Source organism: Hippopotamus amphibius, chromosome 2, assembly GCF_030028045.1.
Source record: "Hippopotamus amphibius kiboko isolate mHipAmp2 chromosome 2, mHipAmp2.hap2, whole genome shotgun sequence".
Taxonomy (NCBI): domain Eukaryota; kingdom Metazoa; phylum Chordata; class Mammalia; order Artiodactyla; family Hippopotamidae; genus Hippopotamus; species Hippopotamus amphibius.
The window spans coordinates 190,973,465-190,994,184 of record NC_080187.1 but is presented as its reverse complement, the minus strand read 5'-3'; the positions used below and the strand labels follow the sequence as shown (position 1 = coordinate 190,994,184).

Here is a 20,720-nt window from a genome sequence, read left to right as displayed (position 1 = left end):
TAATCTAATATATATCTATTAGTATTACAGAAATCCAGATTAAACACTAATTGTGACACAGAGATTTACTTTAATGCCTAAATTTGCCATATTGAGAAGTCATAAAAATATTTCATGTAGACTCTCTCTTGGCTAAAAGCAATTATAATATCCTTATAGCCAACTTATTAATGTGAGACAAGGCTACAACACAAATGTAGTATGAAGAAAAGCAAACTAAGAAAAAGGGAAGACATACTGGAATATAATTATTCAAGATTCAAATATGTCATAGTCACAAAAATGAATTTTACCACTCAATTAAAATATTATAGAATTAGCTCAGAATTCAAGATATGAGTATACAAATTAATTTAGGATTTAAAGAAAGAAGCTCTAAAATTTTTATATATATTATAACTTTGACATCAATTGAGAAAGGGGTAAAGGAATTCTATTTATTTAGTCTGGAGAAGAAATTGATGTGACACTACTTCAAATAAAGCAATATTAATAAAAAAAAGAATTTGCAAAGGATTTCCAATGTTATTGGGATCAAACAGAGGAATTTGGGCCATATGCAGTGTTTTTTCCAACTCTTATATTTTAAAACGTTGAGAGTCTTATTGCTCTGTCTTTGCTTTCACTGTCTCTCTGGTTGGAACTGTGGGAAAGAAAATTTTTCTCTTTCTGATTTGGTACGTATTTCATCTCACCACGCATCCTAGTGCCCACTCACAGGTCACTTCATTCTTCCTGTATTTTGTCATGTCATTATTTTATTAACATCATAACAGAGACTTAATGACTAAAAAAGAATAAATTCATCTAAAAAAAGCATTTTTTTCTAGATGGAGGTGAAAGTTGAGATTAAAAGAAGGATGACAATAGAAGAAAAAAGGCGAAAATTTTAGTTTTCCCTGGGTTATCTGTGCTTGAACTGCCCTCCATAAGCCATAGAGTTAAAAATTGGTTGTCTTCCCTGAATTTTCTTAAGAGATTCTTTGAATTCAAAGAACATTTTAGGTTTTATTAAGATATTTTGTAAATTTTCCAAAAGAGAGAGAGAGAGAGTGAAAGTAACAGCGTGGAATCTTGTTATAAGGTGATCTATATGAGGAAGCTGGCCAAAAGTTATTCCTTTTCTTCTTTATAGTGAGAGGAGAGAACAGGACAATCAAGGTTTAGAGAATATTAATTAGTAGGAAAACATTAATCAAAATAGATCTACATCTTGGTACACATAGGTGAAATGACTAGAAGAACACTGATCAAACTCAGATAACATTGCCTTTGGAGAAGGAGAGAGCCATGGGGCTGAGTGGCTGTCAAGGGAACTTTAGCTTGATCTATGATGGCTTATTTCATGTAAAAAGTGACTGGAAGCATCTAAGAAAAATGTTAATTGTTGTTAATTAGGAGAAGTAGAACATGGTGTTGTTTTATTGACTATAGTTTCATCATATGAAACTGCCAGTATTCAACAGCCTTTTGACATACAAAAATGTAAATTTTGTATGATTCAACCTAATATTTTTCTTAATGTTTCAAAATAAGAAAAGAAGCAATCTAAAAAAACTCTTTATTTTTCAGCCAATATAACACAATGTACTTATTAAAAGACGTCACTGTAAGCTTGAAAGCCTTTTGCAATTTTAAGAAAAACAAAATTTAGAAAAGAAGTAAGTGTTGCATTTTCTGGCAATAATGACTTTATCTGATTGGCATTTTAAATCGCAGATCAATTGGGTCAACTTTTGGTTTCTAAAGTATATTTTTTTAAATTTGTTTCAATAAAAAAAAATAACCTGCCTTTAAATGAGTGAGTGACTGCTGAAGCACAATGCCGTTTCACTTGATGAGCTGACAGTGTAATATTTTTAGAATTGAATGTAGTGTACCTAGAGAATTAAAGGTACGTAAATCCAAACTGAGTGATCTGTAATGATTGGTTTTACTATCTCTCCAGCTACTACGAATAAGTGAGGAAACTAACTGACAAAGAAAGCAGTGTTTTTTTAATGCCATGGTACATAGGGCAGAATTGATGGAGATCACAACCTTTGACTTAATATTTGCCTGTTGCTGAACCCCCTGAACTTGGCTATGCTCAGAAATATGAGGGGATGCTAGAAGGTGGAATCCTACTCCTAGTCTTCATATGGTGAGAGCAGTGAGGCACACAAGAAAAAGAAAATTACTTGCAGGTTGAATATAAAGCCTTCTGGGATATAAGTATATCACTGATTTATTATAGGGTAATTCATAGAAGAAGAATAGACATTAAGTTAGCAAGCTGGATTCCTTAAAAAGTATTCTCCAATTTGTCCTGATGAAGGGTCCCTCATCTGAAATCTTTAGGCTTAGTAAAATAAGGCACGAGGTAGCAAGAGGCTCTGATGGGTGAGTATAAGATTTAGTTGAATAGTTGGAAGGCTACCCTGTGGGCTTGGGGCCCAGCAAAAGAATAATTCTCAATTTCAACTTCAGCATCTTCGAGGGCTACAATGTCTAGTACTTTAAAAATGCCTCTTTGGAGGAAATGGCAGCTGGGGGCATATGTTTTCTGTCTACCCACCAGCATCAAAATGCCAGTGAGCACTGAGTGTTGCTCCTTCCTTGTAGTGTATGGCACTTCAAGCCAGCACTTCAAGTAACTGGAGGTCACCAGAGGGATGGAGCACAGAGCCTGCTGTCCTATGATCAGTTGGGTGGAAGTGCGTATCTCACTGTTCTATCCTGATCAAGCCACTGGACACCTAAAAGTCCAAGATCCAATGTTAGGACCTGGTTTCTCTAAGAGAGGGTGTTTTAGGTTTCTGTTGAAGGGGATATATTTTCAGAATGAAAATGGCAACCATGGTATATCAAAAATATACCATTATAATGACAATATATCAACAATAAGAACTAAAATTAATTGAGCATTTACTATTTGACAGACACTGAGCTGAGTACTAGAAAGTTTATCTTACAGAATTTTCACAACCCTGTAACAAACGAAGATGCTCTCATCATCAGTCATCATCATCATTCCCATGTTATACCTGAGAAAACTGAGGCATAGGGAGACTGAATTATGTGCCCAAGGGACCCACAGCTAATGGGTGACAAAACAGTGATTCAGAACTTGACTGTGTGTCTCAAAGGTCCGTGAGCATGAGCTTCCTAGAATTAAAAATTATCTCTCAACATCATTGTTACCATTTAACCTTTGCCACAAGGTTGGCCTAACCACCAACCACTATGCTTTTGGGAAAAAAATTTAATGGTAGGTCAACTTTCAGTACATCCCCTTGCATCTGTTTCTTTGCAAAATGATTGACGACTGAGCATGGAGTTGAAAAATGCTGACAGCATCTGCAGCTGCAGGAGCTCACAGAAAGTAACTAACTGGAAAGTCATTAACTGATACAGTAACTATTTTCTGTCCCCAGGAGAACCTTAGCACCTGGGAGCAAGGCTCTTGGGCCTTACTCAGAGAGCCCAGTGATGTATAAAGTGGTCCAATATACCTGTCAAACAACCAGGGCCATTAGAGATACAGACCTAAGTACCTATTTCACATGAAATGATACTCCAGAATCATAGCAAAGGGTTAATTTAAAGTAATATCTCATCTCTATAAAAAGACCTTCTCTCCCTTGCTAATATATGACTGTTTATACTCCAAGTTCATTTCTCCCATCCTAAAGATATTTTATGGCCTGCTAAACTAAGTTTTCTCCAAATTGTGAGAGAAGAAAAACACCCCAAACTGCTTATTCTATCAAAACTGTCTCCTGTATTTTATTCGCCAAAATGAAATCCACTAATCCAAGGCACCAAAGTTGATAATACGAGAGAAGGGTGCTTGATAAGATTTTTTAAAATCCTCTGGAGTCACTGTTGGTCGTTACTTAACCTGTCAATCTTATGTAGTCAGTAGGATTCCTTCTGCCTCCTACGGGATAATTATATTGAGTTATATTGCTTGAGTTACTATCATATAAGCACTGAGAGGAAAGAGAATATGACCAGCTTGCTTCATATTGCATTTAGAGTATTGCCGAGTGCAGAAAGATGTTTAAATGCTGGTCATGATGACATGTGGTGAATTAACCCCTGCCTCATGGCACAGTCGGCTGGCCCTGGGGTAACACAGCTTCCTGACAGCCCTATCCCCCGGCAGGTATTGGAAGTTTAGGGAGTGGTATCCGCTTCTGACAGCACTCTCAGAGATTCAAGTCTGCTAAGGCTTTCTCCTCACGCTGTAACACAGAGCACAATCGAGTGACTTGGACTGGTATCCTGGCTCTGCCACGTTCTTGTCATGTGACCCTGTGCATAATTTAATTTTCCTGAATCTCACTTTTCTAATCAGTATAGTGAGAACAGGGCTTCTTTCCCTTTCTGCCTCACCAGACCGTTTTGTAGATCGCAATAAGAAAAACTATAGGAAAATACTTTGAAGAATAGGTAAGTTCGATAATAATACATTGACATTGGTGAGGATTTTGAGTGGTGTGTGTGCATGAGAGAGAGAGGGAGGGAGAAACAGGGAGACAGAGAGAGGGAGAGCGTGCGCGTGCGAGAGCACACCGTGGGGATACAAGGAGAAACAGGCTGGTTTGGAGGATGACTTAGACTCATCATTTTGTTATGATTTTAATGCTTTCTCCTCACTCTAGAGATTGGTGATTGGTCAATAATTATGGTTAAACCTTTAGCATCTACTTTGAATACCTCCTGGGAAAATTACGAATGTTATCATTAGTCTACCACATACTTCCTGGACAAAAAGGGGCTCATTCAGCTCTGAATGTTCATCTAAGGCATGGAAAACTTGGTTTAACTCCCTGGATATCTGTAGTGTCATCGAGTTTATCCAAATATTTAATCCAAATTCTACATGCTTTAATTTAAGGCCATTATGTCTGGCTCTCTCCTCATCAGTTAATCTATAATAGTGCTCTCTGGCTCATTCTATCCTTTCATATTTCTGGGGGCAGTTATCACCCCAAGTATTTTCATTTTATTTCTGAGCCAGTTCTCTTTGTCTTGACTCAAAGGCCATCATTTGGAAATACCCATCACTTTTAGTTGGTCTCTTGTGAACTCGGAAACACATTTTATCCAATCATATAAATTCAGGATCATGGGCGCTTGCTAGCCCTTGCTGTATGAATCCAGGAAAAGGGCCTTTGTCCAAACTGCCTTGCCATTCTCCTATCACTGCATATACCTGCTGGGCTCACCTGAAAGAACATAAGTGAGCAGGGAGGAAAAAACACCTTCAGGGGAGGAAGTCACTCTTACCACAAAGACTTCACAGCAGATGCAAAGGCCACTGTTCTTGGTAAAGGCATGAGTTATATCCAAGAGAGCAGGTCTTGTCATGGGGCCCCCTGTTAAGACGATGCACTGGGGCCTGCAAGTGGAGAAGAGAAGATGTGAGAACTGGCCCTGGCAAGAAGCCTGTGAGCCCAGAACCACCCCCAGTGGAAAGGGCTGGTACAGAAAGCTTGGCAAAATGGGACAACCGCTCTTCCATTTCTTGGGTTTCTCACTAGAAGTTCTGAATCACCATGACTTCCTGCAAAACTTGCCATGTTTATACTGTTTGTTTAGTTAGTGACAGTAAAAATGCAAAGTAAGGAAAAGGTGGTGTTGGATTCCCCCTGTCTTTTCCCTCTGGACAACACCCTGTCCCAAATCCCCAGTGCAACCCGTCCGTCTCCAACCAGTATTTTCATGTTATTTCCTTCGCCCTCCTTGCAGAGCTTGTGCTTCGAGGTTCCATTAAAAATAAGACATAACTAATGAAGAACTTAAAGTGTAACTTCTCCCAAGGGGGTTCAGTAAGCCACAAAGCCTTAAGCTGAGTGGAGACAGCAACAGTGATTAAGGCGTGGAGGAATTTGGGGACATCTCTCCAAAATCATGTCACTGAGATCCCCTCTTGATCTGTGCATGGAGGGTGACAGCCAGCACTGTGAGAGATTTATAGTTGAGGGTGGGCATAGCTCAGACGGGAAGAGAAGAAGGACTCATTCACAGGAGGTGCTGTCGTGAACGTGTGGCAGTTTTGTAAGACTGCCTATCTTAGGACATATCCACAAAGCGTGTAACTAGTGCATTGGTGTCCCAGAGAGGAAAGCTACTTCTAATGTGAAATGACACCAGGATACCCGAGAAGCCAATTTTACCTGAAATTTTTCACATGGTCTTCCACTGTAGTTAGTTCCAGAGCATTGTCTAAAGCGCTCACATAGGAAAGAGCCTGCGTGGAGGAGCCCCAGTTCACATCTGTGGACGAAGGAGAAATTTGGCACTGAGCTTCCCTCTGTATGCTGTGAATGTTTTTATAAGCCATTCCCTTCTATGATTTTCCTTGGCTATGTGAGCAGTGATGAGTGCCCAAATGAGAGAAAACATAGTATACTATTTCCTAGAAAGAGCAGTGTGTCCTTCTATGAACACTGTGTGAATTCTTAGAAGTGAGACCTCTCTTTCCAGGTAAGGATCAGACTTCAGAGCTGCAGCCTGAGAAACCTTACTTGGTGGGAGAGGCTGTGTTATAATCAGATAGACTTGGGAAAATGGTCAGCCCCTGAATAAATTCAAGAGGACTTCACAAATTCTTAAACTGAAAAGAGGCATTTGCATACATAGATAGTGTACAGCAATCATTGTATTTTGAATGATAAAACTGAATAGCTCAGGAATTCTTACTTCTGGGTGTCCATGAAGAGGGTCAATCTTTAGCAAGCATTTTAGTTTAATTTTTTAGGACCTAATCATAATAAGGGAGGTCAGCACTGCCATGACCCGACTTGAAAAAAAATAAATTAAATATTAGATGGATCCTCTAAATTTTATAAGAAGTCCCTAATGGGAATATACAGATTCACTCCAGATGGCAGACAGAGCCATCTCCCCAGTCTTGCTCAGAATAGTCAGGAAAATGATGAGAGATAATTATCTGGAGATAAAGAAGATTAACATTGATTAAGTGTCGACAGTGCATCAGCCATTTAGCATACCTTAGGTTATATCATTCTTTTAAAAACCCTATTAGTCAACTGGATGTTTATATGCAAAAAATCAACCTTGAGCCATTCCTCACACCATATACAAAAATTAACTCAAAATGGATGAGACATAAATTAAAATTTTAAAGCATTAAAGCTTTTAGAAGAATTTTTGTAACCTTGGATTAGGGAAAGGTATCTTAGTTTAGAAGCAAAAAGCCCAGCCATGTAAGAAAAACATGATAAATTGGACTTTATAAGAATTAAGAATGTCTGCTCTTCAAAAGAAACTGTAAGGAAAATGAAAAGACAAGTCACAGACCTTTAGAAAATATTTGCAAGACATGTACTGCTAAAGGATTTGCATCCAGAATGTATAAAGAGGTCTTACAACTGAATAATAAGAAAACAACTCAAAAATGGGCAAAAGATTTAAACAGACACTTGACAAAAGAAGATATGTGAATGGCAAATAATATGTTTGACATCATTAGTCATCGGGAAAATGCAAACCAAATCACATCAATTAGAATGTCTTTTAAAAAAATCAACCAACAATAATAAGTGCTGCCAAGGATGCGGAGCGACTCAGACGTTCTTTCATTGCTGTTAGGAATGGACAGTGATACTGCTACTTTGGAAAACAGCTTGTAGTTTCTTATAAAGTCATGAATACACTCATACAATCATAAATCCCGCTCCTAGGGAAATGAAAACACAGGTCCACGTAAAACCCTGGGTGTGAATGTTTATAGCAGCCTTAGATATAATCATCCCAAGCTGGAAACAACCCAAAGGTCCATCAACTGGTGAATACATTTTTTTAAAAATTTGAGATACATTCATCCAATAGAATACTACTCAACAACAAAAAGGAACATACTACTTTTACATGCAACAACAGAGATGAATCTAAAAACCTCATGTGAAGTAAAAGAAAGCATACACAAAGTCTACATACTATTTTATATAGTTCTACATAATACTCTGGAAAGGGAAAAACTACAGGAATAGAAATCAGAAAAGTTGTTGCTAGAGGCTAAGTTGAGAAGAGATTGACTGCACAGAATCTTTTAGCTGTGATGGAAATGTCCTCTATCCTGATCGTGGTGGTGGCTACAAGACTGTGTAAGTTTGTTAAAACTTACAGGCTGTGTACATCTAAAGGGGGTTAATATTACCATACATAAATTGTACCTGATGTTATCCAAAGCAATAAAGAAAAACAACAAAATCAAACCCACCAAAATAGTTACTACCTTCTCTACTGTACTTGTGTAGTAAAGGTAAGGAGAGTATGAGGGTGGCTCAGGGCCTGTGTGGCCCCTGAGACTGGACCTCTGAGTACCGAACTCTGCGTAAGCTCTAGCCTCTCCCAGCTTCAGTCCATCCTTATCACTGGTTTTAAAGGTAACATCCAAAGTTCAGATCTATTTGCATGATCTAAGGCAGCTTCTTGCTACTCCAGATTCTTTAGCGTGACATTCACATTTCTAGTTTATCTGGCCCAACCTACCCTTCCAGGCTCACCTCAGGCCCCTTCTCCTTAGCACCCAAGGACTCCTTCAAGCTAAAGGCCTTGAAGCTTCCTAAATATGCCACACATTTGCACGCTTCCCAACTTCACCCACACTTTCTTCTGTCTAGGATAATCTTCCCTGGCTCTATCTGATTCACTAACCCCTAGTCTCTTGCTGATTTTTTTCTTTTGTTTGTTTGTTTTGAGTAGCTTATTTGTTCATTCAACAGATATTTGTAAGTGCCTACTGAGCGCTTGGCCCTGGGAACACAAGCCATGAACCAGGGAAGTTTTCTTGTACAACTCTAATCACAGTTAGTCATTTCGTCTCCTTTCCTCAGTAACTTGCTCATGTCCCTCTCACGGTGCTTGCTGTACTGTAATATAGTTAATTGCTTAGGTGTGAGTCTGTGCTTCTTGAGGACAGGGAACTATATCTCATTTATCAGGACTTTAAAAGGTGATATAAGTGGAAAGCTTGTGGGGTTTCGTATCATACACACGCTAGTTAAATTATCAGCTCCATTACATCCTGATGGTCACCTCGGCGAGTGGTCACCTCTTTGAACTCCAGTTTCTTCATCTGTAAAATGGGACTGATAATACCTAATATACAGCACTATTGTGAGGATTAAATGAGTACATGGCCTACAATAGGTGCTCAACAAGGTTAACTATTGCTATTGTCATATTACATTATCTTATTAATATCCACCATATACAGGGCACACCTAAACACACAGAAGCTGCCACATCAACATTTGTTGAGTGAATGGAGAGTTAGAGAGTGCTTAGAAAACCCCTCCTTATACAGTCCTTCTTATCTTACCTGGCTTCTTGTAAGTCACATAGATATAGAGGAAGAACTCAATGACATAGGTGATGACAGCTGCCCACCAGTTGATGACAAACATGACTGCACAGCACAGAATAGCTCCAAAAAGAGATACCCACATGTTGTAAATCCCATACGCAGGTCTCCATCCTGAAATTAAAAAAAGTGATCTATGTGCACAAGAAAAACTTCCACACTACCACCATCATACCATTGTGTATTTTTAAACTGCAGGTAACATGCTGTTTGTTTTTTTGTTTCCCTAGCATAAAAATCAGAACTTTGAGGTCAAGTTCCTAACTCTGTTATTAGTTTTCTATGATCTTGAAGCATATGATCTATGAAGTAATTACACCAAATAAGAAAGCTATGAAGTGCAGAAAATGTGTCACTCATGGTCCCTCCACACTTCCTGCATGCCAGGATGTCTTGCCAAACTATGAAACCCTAAGCATCTGATATCTATGAGAGGAGGCAGGAGAGATGGGAAGAATGGGGAATGGTTGGGGGGTGGGGGAGAAACACCTTGGTGGCTCAAGAAAGAGAAGGTTAAGACAAGGGGCTTATTGTTCCCATGGAGAAGGCAGTGATCAAAAGTCAATCCACTGACTTTGTGCTCGCTCTTCTTTTACACTAAGAGGATTGTGCTTGCTCTTTCAGAAACAATAATCTATGGCAAAAGAGGGAGAAATTTTTCTGCAATTGCTTCTTAAACCTGACGCATTAATGTATCATACATTTTGCAAAGAAAGTATTTCTCACTGTTCATATATGCATGGGGGTTTCCCGTGTTCTATTAATTCCCTGAAACGAAAGAAGCTGGGAGACAGTATGGTCAGGAGAAAGACGCTCTGATTTGAAGGGCACATTTGGTGTATGGGTAACGTATATTTTAAATTTGGAGTTGCTAAAACACAACAGAGCTTTCAGTCTTCAGAAGCAATTTCCAAAGTGGCCACAAGATGGAAACAGCACTTCAAGAACAGCATTGGAAATGCCTTTATTTTTCTCTGAGTCTGACTGTGTGTGTGTGTGTGTGTGTGTGTGTGTGTGTGTGTGTGAGAGAGAGAGAGAGAGAGAGAGAGAAAGAGAGTGAGAGAGAGAGAGACAATGAGTGTGTGTGTGTGTGTGTGTGAGAGAGACAGTCATCTTCTGGGTTTGATCTCCATGTGTCTCTCTCTGTGCTTTTCTATTTTTCCTCTTTTTCTCTCTTCCTCTTTTCTGCCTTCCTTTCCACTCTTACCCCTGGCAACCTCTATTACTTCACCTTGTTTTTAAAAAATGAACACATGACATGGAGGCACGCATTTCTATGATCTGTTGTATTCACTGACTAGAACCTTCTGCCCTCTACTTAAAACAAGGCAACAAAACTGAAACAAAAATTCTTCAGTTATCTTCTGGAGCCTAGTGGCCATGAGTAGATGAAGGCTCTCTTTCCATCTATATTTTGTCTTATTTGCAGGAGGTTTTCCAAAGGAGTTTGAGTTCCTGGCAGACCCTAAAAAAGTGAAGATGTGTTTGTATCCTTGATAAAAGCCCTTATAGTGAAGAACTTTCTGAGGGTCGATAAAGACAAGTCTTTATTCTGGTGGATAGGCAGAAGAAATTCTAATGACCAGCGGAAGCAAAGAAGAGGTGAAGGGTGACAAAGACAGGGGAAGTTTTTTTGGTGTGGAATTTTCCATCACTTTAAACAACAGTTTGAGGAGTGTAGGGATGTCACCAGCTTCAGTGTGAATCTGTGCTGGCTGCACTCAGCAGGTAATTATGGGAACTACTCATCCTTCTCTTCTGCACCATGGGCAGGAAACAAATTGATAGTAAGGAAGTTTCAAATATATACATTCATTCCACTTCTGTGGTCACTTTCACCCTGGAAATAAACAGTAGTGTTTTTCTGCTGCTGAAATAAATGTGGTTTCTCTTGCAATGAATAATTTATTGCCGCAGGAGAAAATTGACTTTACGGTTGGTCAAAAAGGCCATTGCTCAAATGATTCTTTTTCTATTTCAGAAGTCATCCCCCAGCTTACCAAAATAAAGTGAATTACACTGGCCACTAGGATATAAGGAAACATATAAACACAGCCTGAGCACTTTTCACTGACTTATTTCATTTTATTGAGACAAACTACGTGCTCGCTTAGGTTTATTTTAGTTTTGAAAAGTCAGCTTACCTGGAGATTTGGCATAAGAGGCATGAAAGCAGGAGAAATTAATAAGTGCATATGAGGCCAGGAAAAAGTTGGAGATGATGGGAGCAATGGTATTCAGTTCCGCTGTGAACGAAGCAGAATTGATATGTACATGTGAGGGATGCGACCAGGGGCTGAACAGCTGTTACAGCCTGCAAGCTTGACTTTACTTGGAAATTGAAAGCATAGCTATCAACTGTCAAAGTTTAATAAGTTAGTGATTTTTCTTTGGGGCCGCACTCATTTACAAATATATTTTCAACCAGGGTTCCTATAAGTAAGAAACAAGAAAACTTACCAATCAGAAAATAGACAATCAAGACCTCTATCTACAGAAGATTCGAGTGGGAGTGGATAGAGGGTTTGGCGACAAACCAGATGACAAACTCCCCTGTAGCAATTGCAGAGGGAACAAATCCAGTGTTCTTTATCTGCTTTGTATGCAATCAAAAGGTTCTACAGGGTGACACATTAGTTAAATACCAGTGCACCAGAACCATCTAACTGGATATGTCTCTGCATATGCCCAGCTCTGCATATGTTTTCTCTGACTTTCAGAACTTTTGATAGTTATTTGTACTTTTCTACATCTCTAGAGGGTTCTACCTCTCAAGGTTTGCCAAAAAAAGTTTTACCTCAGTAGCTAAATGTCCAGTATGGTTGAATCCTAGCCGGGTTGTTTACTACATGATATAAAAATAATTTAGAGACATTCTCATTCACCTGAAGGTCAGACAGCTATCAACCTCAGTGATGCAAATGCAGGTGGCAGCTGGGTGTGACTCTAGAACATGGATGCCAGCAAGAAAGTAGGCAAAAATAGCTGCCACAGAGCTGGCTCCATGAAGCTAATCTACAGGATTCTGAAAGAGTAACTTTTGAGAATGTTATTTAATTTATACAATTTTTAAAATTTTGGGCTATTTGATCACTAAAATGCAGTCTAGGACAATAATTTGAAGTCTTAAAGTTTAAATTACATAATTGAAACATATCTACACATACTCACTTTTTTGTTTAATTTTAAAAAATCTAACAAACATAGATCATTAAAAAGTAAACCAAAAAAAGTGATTATCTAAAGATACAGTCCCTCTGCAACCCTGTGGAGATCTCATGAGGATTCATGAATCAGTCACCTCCTGAGTGTATGTGATGAGGAGGAGCCCCCGTCGCTTGGCACCACGGCTGCCTCTGGCTCTGCCTGTCCGTGCATAGTTACCATCATCCTTGCCTTGGCTTCTTTTCCTGTTCCCACCCGCAATGGTGGGACCTTAGGGAGGAGTGAGGAATGTGCAGGCTAACTTTGATGCATGTGCCTCTCCAGGATTATGTAGCTATTTCTATATTGCTTAGGGAGAAGGAGCCAAGATTATTGCTTAAGGAGAAAGACCTAAGTGGTTCTCAAACCTTAGTGGTCTGTGAATTTCAGGAACTTGTGAAAATCAGATTCCTTATCACTGGATATTCTGATTCTAACTCTGGGATTGGGCCTGACAAATCTGCACTTTCACGAACCCACAGGTGATTTTCATTCTGACAGGTGATCAAAGGACCACATTTTGAGATCAAACACTCCAATACTCCTGCTGGCTGCCAGGAGATGTAAAGACAGGTGGCAGCTGGGGGACATGGTGGGATTAGACAACATCAGACAGGTTGCAGGAAGGATTCCGTTGCATTTGGTTGGATGGATTTCCAACATTCAGATTCAAAGAAGAGATTAAACTCTAAAGCCCACCTCAAGTCCTCAAAGGCCCTCCACACACAAGGATTTCTCATTTCCTTCTTAGAGAGACCCCAATATTCCCAAGTGGGGTATTAAACATAAAACAGGTAATTTCTCAAGCTCAAAGGAAAACCCTATGAGTAATCAGAACTCTTTGGCTTTCAGTGAGAACAAGAAAACTACACACCAATAAGAATGAACGCCATGGCTATAACATAAGTGAGAAAGTATCCTCTCAGGGGTTCATTGTTTTTCCCATATCCCTTTGCAAAGAACTGCAGGCCTTTGTAGATGTTGTCCTTGCACAGAGCCTAATGGAAAAGAAGAGGAGAAATTCGTCATTTATATCTATGCACAGTCATTTTCCCTGGGTGACTCAAACAAGAAGATTTGGGGAAAAACAAAGTGATACACAATATGAAGCACAAGTTAACACTGCAGTTTATCATTCTTTATGTTATTTGAATCGATCTTGACTATGTGGCAGACATAGCATCGGAGCCAGATGCAAACATTAAACTGTTTCAGAAAATGATGGAAAATGATTGCCGGTGAGAATGGATATTTCAGCTTGATCCATGTTCCGTGGCAACAGCAGGAGAGAGAAGCACATGCTCTTGTGCCCGTGTCACCTGAAACACTTTGGGTGCGCTGACGAGGGAGGCCAGGGCTGAGGAGAGTGTTGCAGAAAAGATGCCGGCAGTGATGAGGGGGCCAAACCCTGACACCATGCTCATGACCTTGAGGAGAGAGGTTCAAATAAGGAGACTCATCAAACAGAGAGTAAGAAAAAAATTTAAGCCAAGTTTTTATGCAAATGCTTCCCTTTCCACTTTCTGTGATGTGGAATCTCTTTAATAAGCTAATTGCTTCTAATCAGATGTTTTCTCCCCTGCTTCATTCTCGACGAGTTCTTAATAGTTGTTTTTTCAAAATGGAAATGGCATTGTTGTTGTTTTTTAATAAAAATAATAAATGCTCACCACAATACAGCTAGAAGATACTGGAAAGAATATACAAGGAAATGATTTCAAGGACTTTGACAACATATCCCCCCTCTGTCCTTTCTGGGCGTCTGTTTCTCAGACGATGGGAAATTCTATCCAGCTGAAAGTGGTATTTTAATAAGGTTTGGGGAGGTACTCAGCTGTTTACCATTCTTTTTAAAGGCATTAGCCTTTCTTCTTCTTCCTGCACATTGAAGCTTTTCAAACCTTTGCTTTTTCTGTGCTCATTAAACATAATTTTAGATCTGAAACATGATGAGATTCTATCAGTTTAAGTCATATTTTGAAAGAATGACTTCAGCTGAGTTAATTTCTCTTTGTTGGTTGTTAAACTAGATGAATGAAGCCTTCACGACAAATTTGCTTCTCCCTCTGCTCACCAATCATTCAGACAAATTAAAATGTTTTAAGTTCCACAGTTTCCCCAACTTTGCCTTGTTCCTACCCCCTCACTTACTTCCCCCCACTGCCACTCACAATTTCCCCCTTGGCTTTGTCCTCCACACACTCCAGGACCACCACAGAGGCTTTTCCTAAGCTGAAGCCCAGGCATGAAATGCATTCCAAGTGCTAACTAATCGAAGTCTCTCCATCTCCCCACCAGGAAATCTTACACAATTGATTGGAAGAGGCATAATGGCAGTGGTAATCTTTCCCTGGTGATGCAATTCATGCAACTGCCTGTTCTCTCCCCACCACAGTGAGTGTAACCACACAATGAATGCCTGTATGACTCCCTTTCCTTCCACACAAATTGTTCCTTGCTGAATTCGAATCAGTCAATAACCAATCTGTTGCAGAGTCAGAAGTTTCATTATACATGATGTTCTAAAATTGGAAGCAGTAGCAATAAACATTATTACTATTAATTTTTGAAGTTCGAACCTGGAAATTGTTCATCAGCCCATACTGACATGGTTCATGTCGACATCTTGAGAAGTCGTAGCCTAACACACAGGCTGCCGAACCATTGCAGTTCATCCCAGAAATGATGGTGTCATTCACGCTCCCGGTGGCATCTCGGACCACACAGGCCCCTGGGAAAACAACCATGGCTTGTCATTTCTTTATATGACGATTCTGCTCCCTTAAGGTTTTTCTTCTGTAAACAGACTTAGTTTACTTTTTCCTATCCTGTCTTCATTGTTAACACTTCCTCTGGCATGGTACCTGGTTGTTCCCATCCTCTGAGGCCTGGGAGCGACCCCTATCTCTAAGAGGCTGCTACTTCTACTGCCTTGGGTGGTTTAAGTCTTAGCTTCTTGCCCGCTTTTGTAAGACACTTGGGATTGAGACTCTCTTCCTTTCAGCAGTGCTTTGCATGTAATATTGATTGAATTCAAAATTCTGGGTTAGTGCTACTGATTTGGAGTTTTTCAGATAGAAGGATTTATTTCCTCATCTGTGAGAGAACCAAAGGATGACATTATTGAGTTATAGTAATTAAGAGAACTGAGCCTTTGTTTTCAACTAATCATATTCCTTGCATAATTTTAAAAATCATTATAATTTTACTTGTTACACAATTTTAATGGTTTAAATGATACAGAAAATATTTGGGGATAAAATATTAAGATTTCCTAGGTAATACTCATGGTCAAATAGTCTATTAAATATTTATGTCAGCGTATTCTATTATTTTTGTACATTTGGATATTTCTGTTATTTTCCATTACAAACAATCTTATGAACATTTTGCACATGAAATATTTCTTCTGTAATTCAAAGTATTTCTCTAGGATAGATTCCCCAAAATGGAGTTATGAACTTCTTAAAGATTCTTGATATAGATTTTAATCACTGACTTTAATTATGAATTTTTCTAACTGTAATCTCTGCCATTACATATTTGATAGGATTATTGAAAGGTTTGAATATAGGTGTGAAATATGTATATACTATTCTGAATGACCTGAAGGAGAAATACTTCACAAACTACATGCCAGTCAATGAACCTGTTCATTTTGCTTTTCAGTCTCCAGCCAGGGTGAGTTCTCATTCCTTGCTAATTATTTTAAGAGATGTCCCAGCAACAGATACTAATGGGAATCCTCAATTATAGTCGTGGAATTCCTACTCTTTGAATCTGGGAAAGACCTAAAACCTATGGCATCTTTTAGTTGAAAGAGCCATTTAAAATAATCAGTGCAGGAATCCTTTTTATGTAGCGCTGAGAAGTGCCCTGCCAGCCTCTGCTGGCGAACTCGCAAGCATGATGTTGATTAGCAAGCAAAGCTATCCGTTGCAGATTTTACCTCTTTTGTTTTGTTCATTTATGTTGAGGTGACTTTTTAAAATCATGTGTTTTAACTTCTGCATAATAGAACTCCCCAAATTCCTATGAAGCCAAGCCATGAGCCATTATTTGTACTAATGACAGGCCATGGACCCCATGACTATCCTTTTCTTATCAAGGAAAAAGTATAGAAACACAGATTTTTCTACCCATCAGAGGCAATAAAGGAGAAGAATCTCTGAAGTCAGGTCTATTCCTTTATTCATTCCTTCCTCTTCACCTTGTGTGAGAAAGAAAAACCATTTGAAAAATTTAGGTGATTTCAATGTCATTAAAAAATATGTTGATTTCCTAAAGCACTGGAATAAAATCTCTACATGTAACTAAACTTGGAAATGTCACAACAGTACAGTTAACAACATTATCCAATTTCTTGAAATAAGAGGCCGTGAGAGAAAAAAGAACCTGAGTCAATTGTTTCATTTTTTTCCTAAGGATTCCAACTGAAAGATGTATGTACTTTCTCAATTTCCTTTATAGTAAGCAGAGGACAACTGGGAAGTGCCCTTTTAAATGGCCATCTGTTCTTCCAGAGTGGCCCAGCCTGGAGCTGTATTTCTGAGTGTGCACAGAGAACTTTTCTTCTCTGAATGTTCCCTATTCCTTCCTCTCTGATAATAGCATAAGCTTGAGGTGACCCCCAACCAGGTGGAGGTGTGGCTGCAGGCAGCAGGTGGAACAAAAGTCAGCTTAAGAACAGCAGGCAGATCCACATATTTTCTGCTCACTGAGTAATGTGGGGGCTGGGCGCCCGCACTGCTGGCAGCTGGGTCTAGTCTGATTGCCTGCCAATTGGTGACAGTGACATTTCCATACTAGGGACAGCAGTGCAAGGAGGAGACACAGTCATCAATTCTATATCTTTTATACTTTCCTAAGACTTTTGTCGTTGTTTTTGTTTTTGTTTTGTTTTAGTTCGTTTGGGGCTTCTTTCCTCTTACTCTGTTCCTCACCTGCCTCCTAAGGGTAAGGGAGGTGGATGCTGGAAGTGGTGGCTTCCTTGGCAGTGGAATGATCACCTAGAACAGCAAAATGGGACCCTTCCTGTGTTCAGGTAGAATGACAATCTCATTACCTCTACTCTATCCCTGACCCAGAGATATCAGTGTTATAGCTTAATTGCATTCAAACTCCTAGGTGATCCAAGAAGGGAATTAAAATTGTTGCCTATTTTAAAACTTTCAACTTATGTTCCCTGGAAAGCCCACTTGACATGAAAAACAACTAGACACTTTGTAATTCTGGCATTCTGACACCAGAGACACACAACTTACCTACACAAATAGCAACTCCTATGTAGGCGATGGTGGTGATGAAGATGGCCAGCATGGTTCCTTTGGGGATGGCATCTTGGGGATCCTTTGAAAAAATAATGTGGAGGAATGAGGAGATGCAGTGGAATAAGAAACAGACATCACTTGGAATTAGTTCTGCATTTTCAAAATTTTAGACTACACTTCTTGAGGCAAGGTCTAAAGAAAAAAGTCAAGCAAATGGCAAAGTGGTGAGCTCCAGTTCTTTTTGGACAAAGACAAGGTGTTTAGAGAGAATAAAGAAATCTGTATAACTTTGTGCTGAACAGAAGAGATTTACATCTGTCCAGGAGGGAGTTTTTAAAGAAAAGTAGACTAGTTAGTTCACCACTAATGCCTTTCCCTCCCCTTTATCTCCTGTGAATTTCGTGCAGATATATCAGAACTTAAAGTATTGGGGGGACATACAAACACACCTGGCACATTGACGATATCTGTGTGTGTATTTGTTTTGTACTAAGTTTAGGCTTGCTTTAAAAAAATCACTTTTGACTGAGCAAAAAGGATGATCTGCTAAATTCTCCAGTCCCTCAAATTTCACATTTGGAAACTAGTTCAGGAATAACTGTAATGGGAGATATTTAATTTCCATAAGCAGGCATAAAGAAAGAGGCAAATTTAAGCTTATACCAGAAAATAGGCTTTTCTCTTGCCCATAAATGTATATAAATTCACTGAACTGAGCTCACATCATATATAATATACCATTTTATATCCTATTTTGGGGACTAAATCATATCATAATCAATTTCCAAGCAGCATAACTTCTAAATAATAGAATTCAACCTAGCGGGGATTATTAAATAGAGATCTAAGTGTATTCACTGCTTATGAAAGACAGTGCTGGCATATAGTAGGAGTCAATAAATACCAAACTGAAGAAAGCACAACCTCAGTAGGCATGTTTCCCCACTAGGGGACATGAGACTCATCGATACAAGTGAGCAATCAGTGCAGTTAAACAAAGTCCGGGTTTTGTGTTTTGTTAACTTAAATCTGCTGATCAAATCCATCAGAAAAATCAACTCATGGTGAACACAGACTCAACCTGACAGCTGGAAATGTTAACTAAACCAAGCAAATCTGCCCCCACAGGGGAGTAAGCCAGCCCTATGGAGTCACTCTGTAATCACTCATTCCTCCCCTTTCTTGTAGGAATATCTGCACACAGGGTTTGTTCTGATACAGACACATCCAGCCTCTTCATTCCAAACTACTGTCTCCAAAAGAGAATGTGGCAAGTGTGTGCAACTGAGCCGCATATAGAAGGAAGAAGAAGGCAACTGTGGCTGAAATGGACTGCACTCAATCTCCATTCATGGTACGTTTCAAATTTTATTTTTTTGATTAAGGATTTCTTGGGATCTGAATGAAACGTGAAGAGTTGATATAAGTGGGAAGAAAGGAAATATATATATAAGGAAAAGAGGTATGAAGATGGACAGCAGTCTTGTACCTAAAACACAAAAACTTAGTTTTTATTTAGATCTGCTCGGAGCTCTAAATTTCCTTATTTAGGACTTAGGTAGGTGTCAAACTTGACCTGATATAAATCGGGACGCCAGTATCTTAATGTCTGGTCATATATTCATGTTGTCGGCTCTGGATACATTTCCCCTAGACAGGGCTCAGGATTTAGATTCTTAGTTTTCAAGCTAAATATTAATTTCCATCCCTTAAGCAATAACCCAAAATCTCACCTTCCTTCATTAAATATTATATTTTTTTTCCTTAGGACAGAGTATAAGCAGTCTACTAGACTGCTTCTGGTTAAGTGTCAACCATATCCTAATCTTGCATCTCAAGTACTGCATCTTAACTCTCCTGATTAGACCTGGGTACCTCCCAAATCTTCTCCCAGGCACGTATCTACAGACCATTAATAGTGTGTTGACAAATAGAAGGTTCAGGATGGGAACCTTGTATCAATAGCATCCCCTTGTTAACTGTCACTGGCAGGCCTGAAGAGAAGGATTCTGAGGCTGTGAGCAGAGATAGCGTCTTGCTTATCCTCACAGTGTGTAAACAATACATGTTTACTAAGTTGAACTGAATCTATTATGTTTCAGTCTCAGAAACAAATATTGCCTATAAATCCTGAAGTTTCCTCTGCCACTTCCTAATATGTGGTCACCTCTCAGGCCTTAATGCCTGATCACTCTGGCTTTTGATCATGCTAATTATTACTTCTGAAAGCATTCTCCTCTCTTCACTTTCTCTCTCTTGGGTTCCCCTACCTCTTAGCTCTTTCTGTTTCTTCTTTGTGGATTCCTTTTCTACCACTTATACTTTGAATATCCCTTGGGTGCTACCGTGGTCCTCTTCTCTCCTCCCTCTTGCCCAAACCTGGATAAACTCATCCATGCCATGGCTTCCAGTCCTGGCCTCGTTCCTCTCCAGAGCTCCAGGTTCCTAAGTGTAGCTGCCCACTAGGCATGTCCCTCTGACGTCCTTCTGCCATTTCAACCCAATGGCCAAATCTGAGCTTCTAGTCACCATGGAATCAGTTCAGTAGGTTGCAGCCAGTATGAAAAGAAAACAGTAGAATAGCACTGATGTGAAAATAGAAGACATCATTTGCAGTAAAGTATTGAACTGTTCAGGAGAAGTTTTGTATGTAGGCACTTGGTTGTGATATATAATGTTTTCTCACAGCAGATCATAGTAAAAAAGCATCCTTTCTATTTCCTCTCCTAACTCTGACCAAAGATGACCCCTTAGATCCATTTCCCCTGCCATGGCCTTAATTCAGGCTCACGTCATCTATTGTCCAGACTACTCTGATATCCTGTAACTGATCTTTCTGCCGCTGGTCTCCCTACCTATCACTC

The 20,720-nt window shown here is 39.3% G+C and overlaps 1 protein-coding gene and 1 long non-coding RNA gene across 3 annotated transcripts in view; one reads left to right on the top strand and one right to left on the bottom strand.

The window, feature by feature from the left end:
• The window catches only part of SLC12A1 (solute carrier family 12 member 1), an 88,602-nt gene that overhangs the window by 38,911 nt on the left and 28,971 nt on the right, over positions 1-20,720 (bottom strand). For both annotated transcript variants that reach the window (XM_057722109.1, XM_057722110.1), the window contains 8 exons: positions 17,851-17,935; positions 15,166-15,317; positions 13,906-14,013; positions 13,461-13,584; positions 11,527-11,628; positions 9,341-9,496; positions 6,168-6,267; positions 5,278-5,389 (listed from right to left, as the gene is read on the bottom strand). In XM_057722109.1, the coding sequence (XP_057578092.1) occupies positions 5,278-5,389; positions 6,168-6,267; positions 9,341-9,496; positions 11,527-11,628; positions 13,461-13,584; positions 13,906-14,013; positions 15,166-15,317; positions 17,851-17,935 (939 nt within the window). The remainder of the gene's footprint in view (positions 1-5,277; positions 5,390-6,167; positions 6,268-9,340; positions 9,497-11,526; positions 11,629-13,460; positions 13,585-13,905; positions 14,014-15,165; positions 15,318-17,850; positions 17,936-20,720) is intronic.
• The window catches only part of LOC130845216 (uncharacterized), an 83,320-nt gene that overhangs the window by 56,054 nt on the left and 6,546 nt on the right, over positions 1-20,720 (top strand). Inside the window, exon 3 of the long non-coding RNA XR_009051352.1 lies at positions 19,045-19,210. This is a non-coding gene — a long non-coding RNA (uncharacterized LOC130845216). The remainder of the gene's footprint in view (positions 1-19,044; positions 19,211-20,720) is intronic.